This window comes from Gossypium raimondii, chromosome 3 (assembly GCF_025698545.1).
Source record: "Gossypium raimondii isolate GPD5lz chromosome 3, ASM2569854v1, whole genome shotgun sequence".
NCBI lineage: Eukaryota > Viridiplantae > Streptophyta > Magnoliopsida > Malvales > Malvaceae > Gossypium > Gossypium raimondii.
The window spans coordinates 38,275,760-38,287,193 of NC_068567.1; the positions used below are offsets into that span (position 1 = coordinate 38,275,760).

Consider the following 11,434-nt stretch of genomic DNA (forward strand, 5'->3'; position numbering starts at 1 on the left):
AAGTAGCAAATTTTTTATAAGGATACTTTTATTTTTTAAAAATACTTTTATATAAATTTTATAAAATTCAATTTAAACCCAACACCTACTATTTATCTCTAAAACCCCATAAATTCTAAAGGAAAACACGAAAAGGTTAAAATATGTCATCGATCGTGTACTATTTCAATATTTGGAATTTAATCTCTTTATTTTATTTTAAAAATCTAGTCATTGAACTTTTAGATTTCAAATTTTAAGTTTAATTATTAACACTTTTTAAAAAATCATTAAATTTATCTGCATGATACTTTGAAATAAAAAAATATTCACATAGTAGTAATATAACTAAAAATAGTATTATAATGAACTTGAATCTAATAATAGCATTTACTTAAATAACTTTTTACTACATTCTATAATACATTTGTCAAACTCTTAACCCGTTGGTGGAATCTAAAAACACTTATAGTAGTGTATTAAATAATTTTTCTAGAATTTTATAAATTCCATAAGCGGATTGAAAATGTAAGCAGAGTCATTTTATTTATATAATTTAATTTTATTTTTTTACTATACTCTATAACATACTTGTTAAACTTTTAATCGATTTATAGAATTTTTATTTATGATGTATGAAACCTGATTTTTATTTTTTATTTTTTTTTAAAAACTTAGCACTGAATTTCTAAAAATAAAAGATGACAACTTAATTCCAAATTTGAATAGAGCACAAGGTTTCTCAGTAGCATTGTCCAAGCAAACGTGAAGTGGAATGATGATAAATTGTTGTAGTAGAGGCGCAAACGAGGGTTTAAGGTTTGAGGGGGAAGAGGGTTGGTTGGTTGTGTGACGAAGATCCCCCTATTCTCAAGCTCGTTTCCCACGACCGCTTTTGTCGCTCACCCGGTCGTGTAAATGCAGTCCTACTTCTATGCTCTCATCATTCTTCACACACGCTTTCTCCCTCCTTCTCTCTCTCTCTCCCTCCCTCTTTCTTTCTCTCTCTTATCTCTTTCTGCCCTTTGGTTCTCTCTTCCTTGGCTGAATAATCAACCCACTCCCCCCGCCCCCAACTTTTAAGACGTTTGGATCATGTTCTTTCAACTCGTCGTTTGATTTTTGCTTATTTGGGTATGCGTTGTTTTCTTTTCTTTCTTCTCCAAATAAATTGAACCAACCCAGAATCATAATACAACACTACAAATTTGATATTTGTATGAATCTTGCAGTTGGGTTCTTTTAGTTTGATCACGTTTCTTCTGCTTCTATAGTGATTTTCTGAAAACCCCATTTCTAATTGTGCCAAAGAAGGTGGTTTTTTCTTTTATTGTGCTCATCACATATATCTCATTTAATGAAGGATTCCGATAGTTCCAGTTTTGCATGGATTGATGAGAAATGCGAAAAAGTGTCTTGATCCGCAGCATATTGGTAGCCCTCCAACACTGAATTCTGAGTATTTGAATATGCAGGATGGGAAGGGTTAAGCTAAAGATAAAGAAGTTAGAGAACCCAAATGGCCGTCAGGCGACCTATGCCAAAAGAAAGCATGGCATCATGAAAAAGGCCAATGAGCTATCTATCTTATGTGATGTAGAAATTGTCCTCCTTATGTTCTCCCCAACTAACAAGCCTTCCTTATGCATTGGGAAGCGCAGGTAACTTCTTTCATATTTTGCATCTACTTCCATTTTTATCGTTCAAATTCTAGAGGCACCTTATACTTTGCTTTAAACAGGATTAGTATAGTGCATGTATGTAGAGGAAATTCCATCATTATTGCAACAAAGACATATCTCAAGAGTTAATGCATGGTTGAACATTTTCCAAAATCAACTAAGATATTGAGATATGTTGATGCATTAGCAGCTTTCTAGTTCTCTGAATTAGTCTTTGCATAGCTTGAAAATTTTTGCTACATAGACATTGCTCGCTGAAGAACTTCATGGAACCACATGTTGCTTCATCTTAACATATGCCATGGTCGAAAGGGACAGGCCTTTATTTGACTTTTTTAGGCTGCATTTGGGAACTTGAACCTGAAAGATGGGATTTAGGTGCCATATTTTGAGACAATGATTAGGCAGTTGGTAGATATTTGTTATTGTTCTTGAGAAGTGTTCATATATTATATAATAAAGTTATTGTTGTAAATTAGTTTTTGCTTTTGAAAGACACATGATTGTTGCGTTGCAAAATATGCTAAGATGTGTGCAATATATTATTTCATAGTGAGGTAGATGATGCAGCTCCACACATGGTACTGATGTGGGGAACTTCAGAGTTTGCTTAAGATTTGCTTGCACACCAAAATAATTATTTTTTCATTGGTTTGATTAGATTTATATAGAAGGCTGGCTAATATCTATAGCAGCAACATTCATTTATTTTATTAAGCTATCTGAATTCAGCAGCCTTGAGGAGATCATTGAAAAGTTTGCTCAACTCACTCCACAGGAACGGGCAAAAAGGTATGCTCAAATTTTCTGAGTTGAAATTCACATTACTTATCATCATACTTATAGTTTAATGTTATGCTTATTTGAATGAAATGGACTCTCATTTTCATTCCTATTTACTGGAGCAGGAAGTTGGAAAGCCTTGAAGTAAGTCCTTTCCTAAAATCCACTCTCTTTTAGAAATGTAACCAATATTTGTTTACTTTTATCGAATGATTTGCTCATGAAATGTTATCACCCGTATCAGTTACATAGTTTGTTTTCTCTTTGAGAGTCTAGGCCCTGAAAAAAACATTCAAGAAGTTGGACCATGATGTAAATATTCATGAATTTCTGGGATCAAGGTATGCAAGAATCTTCTTCTTGTCCACACAATGCCTCCTTGTAATGTTCATTCGTTTAATTAAATTCCACTAAATATTTCTAATGATATCATGTTTTTTTTTCTTTCTCCCCAGCACACAAACAATTGAGGTATGCACGCATGGTGACTCGTTACCTTAATGGATTATGATAATTTATAATTCTTAGACCATACTGTTCTTCATTCTAACATTCTTTTTATGTCTCCATGATATTTTTGGGCAGGACCTGACAAACCAAGCAAGATTATTACAGACTCGGCTTTCTGAAGTACACAGGAGACTAAGGTGAAGGACTACAAGTTTTTTAATGTGAAGTTCTAGTTTAATGTGTTTTTTTATTATGACTTTTGCTAATATCAATATTGGCTTCTCAGCTGTTGGACTAATGTAGACAAGATCAACAATGTAGAACAATTGGGGCAAATGGAAGATTCACTCAAGGAATATCTAAATCAAATTCAAGCACATAAGGCATGCCATTTCCCTAAGTAGTTTTCTTAGAAAATGATAGTGCCCTCAAAAGGCGCATGTCTAGAAGTTTGATTAGTTAACAAGCCAAAAAAGTGAAGAAAAAATAGCAATTTGCTGTGCTAAGTAAACTGATGAGTGTCGCTGGAAACTACATTAACTTGTCATCTTCTCTCGAAAGGCTTAAATAATGAGTGCCAAATATGTTTTTACACTAAAACCAATCTTCTTTTGGCAGGAAAATGTAGGAAAGCAGCAGCAGCTTCTGTCTCTAGAATGCACAAGTCAGGTAAGAATGTGCAATAGGCTTGTAATATTTTACTGCTCAGTTTACTCCCTAAAGTGTCATGACAAAATCGTATCTTACAAGCCTTTTCTTGCAGTTCCAAAATGAAATGCAGGTACCCTATAGAATGGGCCTTGAACAACAGCTCCAAACTCTTTCGTGGTTGCCTAATCAAGACAGTAGACACATAGCCTTGTCAGACGACCCAAATTTGATTCCACACAGGTGCGCAGTGGTTCTAGAAATCCTAGTTCTACTAAATTTTCATCTATCTTAATTAAAAAGAAAAGAAATATTTCATAGAACGTGAGATGGATATGTTCATATATATAGTGTAGCTCACAGATGGCCTGGCAAAATAGTACCAATTTCTACTTACTTCAAATTGTTAAAAGAGTATAAGTCGATGGAAATGGCCTCCCTGAGTGTCTTATGATATATTATGACATTGGTTCTGTAATCCCCAGAGATGTGGAGTGCTCTGCAAGTTCCTCATTTGGAAGCTATTCGGGTTATTTTGGCACTGGTAAAAGTTCAGAACTATCGAGTTCTGGACAAGAGAACAGCATCCTGAATGATTTGAGTGGAAACGGATCATTGCAGCTGCAACTTGGTGGACAGTGCCCCCTCTTCTCTTACAATCTTAATATACTGAATGATCCCAAATTCCCACCTGTGGCGGAGATGAACTTCAATGAAACTCCTGCAGATTATCAAGTTAATGGTGCTCTACAAGGTCCCAGAACTGGATTTGATACTACCCCAGGTAGTTGGCCTTCCACTTCTGGCTCTTGTGCTGTTACCATGTTTGATGAGCCATTGTATACGCGAGTAAGTCTTTCCCCATTACGCCCACTATGCTTTCAACACTTAGCAATATTGCATGCGTTACCCTACTATTTTATGCATGCAGCTCCAACAGCATTGAGCAATCCAAAGGTTTATTCATGACTTCTACCAAGTACGGACATGCAATATGGCAATATGGATACCATACAGCATGGACACAGCGACATGGGACATCTCTAAAACAATTAGGACACAACAATGATAAATATTATATATTATATATATTAATATACAATGAAAAATGTAAAATTGATACTTTCCCATCCAATATTAACACGCAAATGATTTTTAAATGTTCTAAAATTAATTTAGAAAACGTTGAACCCTGAAAAGAAGGAACTCACAAAACCCAAAATCCTCGGGGGAATTCCTTTTTGAAACTCAGAATGGGCCAATGAGATGTTTGGATGGTGGTGGCCAAGGCTTAGTCCCCACTCTGAAAATTCCTACTACTCCTTGAATATTGGGCAGGACTAAGACACCACGACTTGGACATGCTAACTACGCTCGGCTAAGAAACATCGATTACAAAAGCCCAGATGGATTTTGAGTTTCAATTATGTGTGTTCATATTTTGTAAGAAAAAGGCGTCCACATTCCATAAATCCTATGTTTATGAGCTCAATTGTAATGCTATACTTGGGGCTTAACGCAAGGGGATGGATACCATTTTCTGGCATCGTTGATCTCCAAAATGGTTGACATTAAAAGTCAATGTGTCAAACATTTATTTATAAAAGAAATTGTAATTTATATAATAAAAAGACCAAAAAAAAATTACCCTCACTATGGTAAATTATTGATATTTTATTCAATATCTAACTGGATTTATGCCCAAATTAATTAAATACTTGATAGATAGAACAACCTAATTTCAACTCGGCCATGAAAAAATATACAAGGTAGATTTGGACTTCGAAATACGTTGGAAAACCAGAATATTGCATGTTACCTGCAGAATCCTCGGATCTCAGCTCTCTAAATTATAGCATTACGAGCAATCAAATGCATTGACCTGCTTTGCCCTTTGATTTGTGTTTTCTTACTTCCAACACTCTGGATCTGGGAGTTTTTCCATGCACCGCCTATTTTCATCCCAAGACCTATTAACTTCCAGAGTTGGTCCAATTTTGGTTAACAGCCACCGTCTACGGTTGGCTACAAAATTCCCATAAACCTTCTCAATTGGTTTTTGATCCCCAATTCACACTTGCTGCCGCTCCCATGTAAGGAAAACCAAAGAGGAAGGCTCTGAAATGATAAAATCTCCCGACTTTTCCTTGGGTTTTTTAGGATAATAATCATTTGGTAATTTTATCTCAGCCCAAAGAATAAAAATGATAAACATGGAATCATATCGTAATAAATCAAAGTTCAGTTTTGCATTGCAAAATTTCCAAATTACTCTCATACATATATGATAAAATCCAAGGAGATAAAATTAATCATCCAGCAAAAGATGATGAATTGAGCTTACAAGCCAAACAATGCTTCTCAACATCCCAAAAGGAGGAAAAAAAAAACCAGAGGACCTACTAGGTTAACACTGCTGGCGGGTGGTAAAAGTCCCACCTCTGCCATCTCCTCCTGTTTTGACAAACAACAGAAGGAAAAGTGACCCTTAATACTTTTTTTAAAAAAAAGGTACCTTAATTAGGACACCTACCCCATAATAAAACTAAAAACCCAAAATGATAAAAGGGCTACTTTAAAATAAGCCCTTCACATTTTTGAGTGACCCGAAAGTCCCACTATAGGGCCCTATAGATAGAGTATAATATGCTAGCTATACTAAAAGTCAAGCTAGTTAAATACTACTTCGGATGCTTGGTATATTTATATAGTAATTATTAATTAAAACTTCAAAAGCCTAAGATGATAATGTGTTCCTCTAGCGGAATTGGCGGCCAGTGAAGGTCTGCCCAAAGGACCACCCAGCTGGGGCAACATTGTTGGAAACCACAGTACGGCCGTCGCTTGTTGTGACCTTAAATGAGAGGCTTTGTCCGTTGAGGTAGGTGTTGCTCTGCCAGTTCTGGCCCCAGTTTCTAGACATGGGCTGCCAACCAGTCCTGGAGCCCTTGATGGCCACCGCATGTACATCACCAGCACCGCCAACGTTGGTGATAAGGACTAGGTTGAAGTAGGAGTGGCCATTAATGGTGAACCTGATTCCACCCTTTCTTCTGCATGGTAACCTACAAAGTAAAAAACCCAATGGTTAATAAAAGTAAGTGATGTTACTGCGCAGTTACTACCCATTAAACAAAGTAAAAGCAATGTATTTTCCAGAGGAAATGACCAAAAGTGTTGTTTGTTTGCCTTGCAAAACAGAAACTGACCCTAAATATTACTCTAATAGGGAGAAAAGCAGACCTCATATGCTGCCATTGACCTTTTTACTGCCTTAAAAAGGTTTTTCATACATTACTAAAAGAATTGGACCACTAGCCAAGTTAAATTTGAAATTACTGAGTGGTTAGAGAAATAAATAGGCCTCTTTAGAAAGCCCATTTCACAGGGAAGCAGCAAAAGGCAAAAAATACCTTCTGTAAGCAACAGGCACAATTCCAGCTCTGTATTGAGCAATATGTTGGAAAACAGGCTGAGAAAGGTCAAAGTGTTGCAGAGGAGGGTTGCACCAGCCCCCTGCATTATTAGGGAGAGCATTGTTTGGAGGGCAGAAATTGGTGGCTGTGACCACAATGGAACCAGGCAGGCACCACTTTCCATCATCCATACACTTAATCTCATAGCAAGATCCACAGCTCAGCCCATTGTTAAACAAAGCAGTGCTCAAAGCTGCAGTATTTGTCCCATAACCCTGGCTATACAGGTTTCCATAACCACAAGCCCCACCTAAAAAAGACCCAAGTTAAGAATTAGTGAAATAAGCCATCCAACCCAAACCGTTGTGCCTAAAAAATGGCTTCATTTGAAGCATACCCATTGTTCCTGAAGCATCACTCCCACCATAAAAGGTTGCATGTGCATTAGTCCAACCACCACCATATCCCTGAACACCAAAGACCATCGCAAGAAACCCCAACAGAAAGACCTTAGCAAAAGCCATTTTCCTGCGAACAAACAACAAGTGAAGTTTGTTTAAGCACTTGCGAGTAAGAAACATAAAAAAACTCAAAATGGTAAAACTTTTTTTTTCCTTCTTAAAAAGCACTAAAACTAACATGAGAGGGATAAGAATATTACATGAAGAGGAAGAAGATGGGAAGAGCGAAAAAGAGAGGTAGGAGATGAGTGCAAGGCAGCTGAGTGAGGAAAAAGGGGAGAAGGTGAAGGGGGGATTTATAGAAATTTTGGGGGATGGGCACCGTTGCAAGTTACAACTAAACCTAACTACCACTTTTGAGCTAAAGGGGACCAAGCCCTATTTGTTTATTCACAAAAAGAAAATAGTTCATAGGTAAAAACACAAAGGCACATGGGGAGCTGCTGAAGGTACAGTTGAAAGTTGAAACCGCGTGGGTTTGTAGATTTCTGAATAGGAAATTGCCTTGAAAATCAAAATCTAAGTGGGACATACTTGCTAAGCATTGTAGTTTTCTACACCATACTTTTATGTTGAATAAATTTTACAGTGGTATAGGCTATAGCCGGATCCAGAGCCAAACTTGATTACGTGTTGATAAACTAAAAGCGGGAAGTATTCTTTAATGGGTGCCGAAATAAAAGGGCCCCTGATTCTCGCCATATTACTACTACTGATTAAAATCAGACTTATTCGGAATCTCCATGCTTTTAAGTCTTAACATTCATAATCTCATCCTTAATATTTATATTTTTAGTTATTTTCCTCGTTATTCTTTTACCTAACTTTTACCTTAAACTTTTCTAAAAATATTATTTTGACCACCAATTTTTAAAAAAAGTTTTATTATTTTTTAACAAAAATATTTGATATACCCGTAGAGCTTTAAACCCCACAAACAAGTTAAGAATTATGACAGGTTTACCATAAGATTTAGCAAAATATTAAAAATAATAAATATATAAAAGAACGAGACACATGTCAATTCTTTTTCAATGAGGACACGTGTCAATTTTTAATTATGCTTAAATTGAAAAAGTACACTAAAGACTACCACTTTATAACTTTTAAATTGTTTGTTGGTCTAGTATATAAAATAAATAGTGTCATATTAGCATTAAATACATGTGGACTACTATGCGGGTTACCACACTAACATCGTTAAAAATTTAATGTTTTTAGTTAGTATTTCATTAAAAAACGATTTAATTATTTTTAATGACTAAATTTAGTTTAAAAATATGGTAGACAATTTGATAAAAGAATATAAATATTTGAGTTAAATATATTATTATATCATTATATTTTGACAGCATTGGTAATAGTTGAAGTCTTATAATTTTGAATGTTCAAATTCAAGTCTTATTTTGCATGAACAAGTCATCATTTTATTATTCAATTTTAAGACTAATTATATACGGATTTATTTATATTTATTTTAATCTAAATTTAGATATATTTTAATTTTCAGTGATCAAATTAACATTAACTTTTTTCACCTCTCTTTAATTTGTTTTTTTATTGTTTTAGGTCTTTTTCTTTAGCATTTTATTTTCTTTCACCCATGAACCGTAAAATTTGGAATATTCCAATTGTTGGAACCGACAGCGAGGTGTAATTAAGAGAAGGATTTTTCTAGGGTATTTCTGAAGACAATTAAATTTAAGGTAATCTATAAAAATAGTCACTTTTGTTTGTCTCAGGTTACATTTTAGTCACTTATGTTTGAAATGTTATGTTTTAGTCACTTATGTTATTATTTTGTTACAAAGTGATCACTCTACCGTTAAGTTCCGTTATCTCTCTAACGGTAATCCTATGTGGCAGTCCAACTAGATTTTAAGTGCCAATTTAGATTTCTAAATGGGATGAAAATAGATTTTAAATTAAATAAATTTAATTAATTAAAATTTTTAAACCTAAACCTTAACTGAAAAAACTGTTCATCTCCTCTTTTTAATTTTTCTTCGTCTATTCTCTTTTTAGGTTTTTTTTTCATTTGACTGGAAAAACTATTATTAAGATCAAAATAGTTGAAATTAAATTGATTGCTTCATAAAGATGGATTCAGTGGGGAGTTCGGGTATGCCTTCTTTGCATTCCTCTGTCTCTTTTATTCAATGTTGAAAAACAAAAGATTGAATTTTTATTATTTAATGAAAACCCTAAATTAAAATTCTTGATATTTTCTTCGACTTTTTGAAATTGTTTGTAAACATGTATTTTATTTTGCGTCGGTAGACATCTCATAAAATGCAACCAGAAACATGTTTTCATAACCTATTTCATTCAAGCTAATTGTAATTTTTTTAGAAAAGGGTTGTTACTTTCACTGATATTGTTCCTAATCATTATATTTTCTAGTTTTTTCACAGTTCTTGAATAATTGGTTGCTCAATCAAATTTTTCTAATCTGAATCAACCTGTATGTTCACAATCTCTTTGTGGGTATTCCATATTATTCTTTCTTACTGCTGATTTTGAGCTGAATTGCCTTGCTATCTTTTTTTTTCTGGTCTTGGGTAAGTTTTGGTTCAGAGCTAATTGGTTAGTAGCTTTTGTTTTCTTTAAATTATATTTCTATGTTGTTAGTTTTATCTGCTTAGTACTTGGATTATCTTCTTTCATTCGACTTGAAGTTGGTGATATATGAAAATACTTGGGTTGAATGTTGTTTTGGTGTTTAACTTATCTTTTTCATTTATTTACCCGAATATTTTTGCTTAATTAGTTGAATTGCAGTCCGTGGCATTGATGGTTTTGTAAATGGAATCACTTTTTCTGTCGATTCTGTGAAGAAAAAGATCATTCTAAAACCAAAAGACCGAAATGCTCCTCATGTAAGATGTTTGCCTTTTGTTTGTCTCATTTCCCCTCACTCATCCATTGTTAACTATATTCAAGTTTTATTCTACTTCATTGTTATGTGTTTTATATGTGCTAGTGCTGTTGGTTTTTGAATTGCCCCCCTTTTTCAAATTATTGAATGCAAATTATAATTCTTGTTTTAAATTTCCTATGTCTCAGAGGGTGAATCAGAACAGCAAGGTGCATCATCTTTTGTAGCAAATTCACCTAGTTCAACTGCTGCAAGACAACTTTAACAACAGGAGGCTGGTGGAAAGTTAATAAGAAGCATCCTTTCGAGTAATGAAACAGGCCAAAATCAATCTTCAGCAGCTGTCTAGGCTCAGCAGAAAACTAAAACTATGAGCCTAGACAATGTCAAGAGACCTTTGCGACTTATGAATTCATGATTGGGTTTGAATGGTCGTGTCTCTAATGATATTGCTGCTTTGGAATGTGATTTTGATACAAAAAGTGTTTCAAATGACAAGTTCATAAAAAAGGCACTGCATGGTTCAGGTTCTGGAAGTGAGAAGCATGAAAAATGTACAAGAAATAAGGATAGACCTGATCATGGAGTATGGTCCCCTCTTCATTGTTCTGATGTTCCAAAATAAGGTAACAATTCAGTTGATTAAAGGTACAAGTTACACAAATCTGCTTTAATTGCAATGTAATCAATGCTTTCTAACTTTTAGGGGTACAAAAGTTATAATATGTAAGCAATGAAATCTTTGAAGCTTTAGCTATGAAGTATGCATATATGGCCATTTTTTGGGCCAATCAATGTTGTATATGTCACTTCTGTTATTTGGTGTACTCTTGCATTATGGTTAATGAAATCTAGTGCTGCAATCGTTTGCATGGATAACGTAACAGGAAAGGAGTTATATCATTAGACTTTTTGTACAAGAGGCTATGAATATGATGTATGTCAAGACTCAAGATACCGTAGTTTCTGATGATTCGTGTTGGTTTTATTGGTGAATATTATGTTGCATTTTAACATGTTAATACCATACTCGAGTCTAAATGTTGTGTGCATTTATGGAATCATATTATTTTAACATGATATTTGGTTTCTATTCCAGGATGTAGCTTTGTCCATTGTTACCATGAGACCTACTCT

The 11,434-nt window shown here is 34.5% G+C and overlaps 2 protein-coding genes across 4 annotated transcripts; one reads left to right on the forward strand and one right to left on the reverse strand.

The window, feature by feature from the left end:
• Window positions 1–722: 722 nt before the first annotated feature.
• LOC105794204 (agamous-like MADS-box protein AGL30) lies at window positions 723–4,757 on the forward strand. Of its 2 annotated transcripts, none has more exons than XM_012623251.2 (12): window positions 723–1,113; window positions 1,455–1,640; window positions 2,394–2,453; window positions 2,570–2,588; window positions 2,721–2,785; window positions 2,900–2,915; window positions 3,030–3,091; window positions 3,181–3,277; window positions 3,513–3,563; window positions 3,658–3,785; window positions 4,028–4,391; window positions 4,474–4,757. In XM_012623251.2, exons 2-12 carry the CDS (start codon window positions 1,456–1,458, stop codon window positions 4,486–4,488), a joined length of 1,062 nt encoding a protein of 353 aa, XP_012478705.1. In that variant the 5' UTR covers window positions 723–1,113; window position 1,455; the 3' UTR covers window positions 4,489–4,757. The 2 variants fall into 2 exon arrangements, with proteins under 2 accessions (XP_012478705.1, XP_012478706.1); XM_012623252.2 differs by having other exon boundaries at window positions 2,397–2,453.
• Window positions 4,758–5,769: 1,012 nt separating this feature from the next.
• Window positions 5,770–7,780, reverse strand: LOC105794205 (expansin-A15). 2 transcript variants are annotated; one of them, XM_012623253.2, is made up of 4 exons: window positions 7,620–7,780; window positions 7,356–7,486; window positions 6,956–7,268; window positions 5,770–6,607 (listed from the first exon to the last, which is right to left on the reverse strand). In XM_012623253.2, coding segments are annotated over exons 1-4 (753 nt in total). In that variant the 5' UTR covers window positions 7,622–7,780; the 3' UTR covers window positions 5,770–6,300. The 2 variants fall into 2 exon arrangements, with proteins under 2 accessions (XP_012478707.1, XP_052484278.1); XM_052628318.1 differs by lacking the exon at window positions 7,620–7,780 and having other exon boundaries at window positions 7,356–7,539.
• Window positions 7,781–11,434: the final 3,654 nt, after the last annotated feature.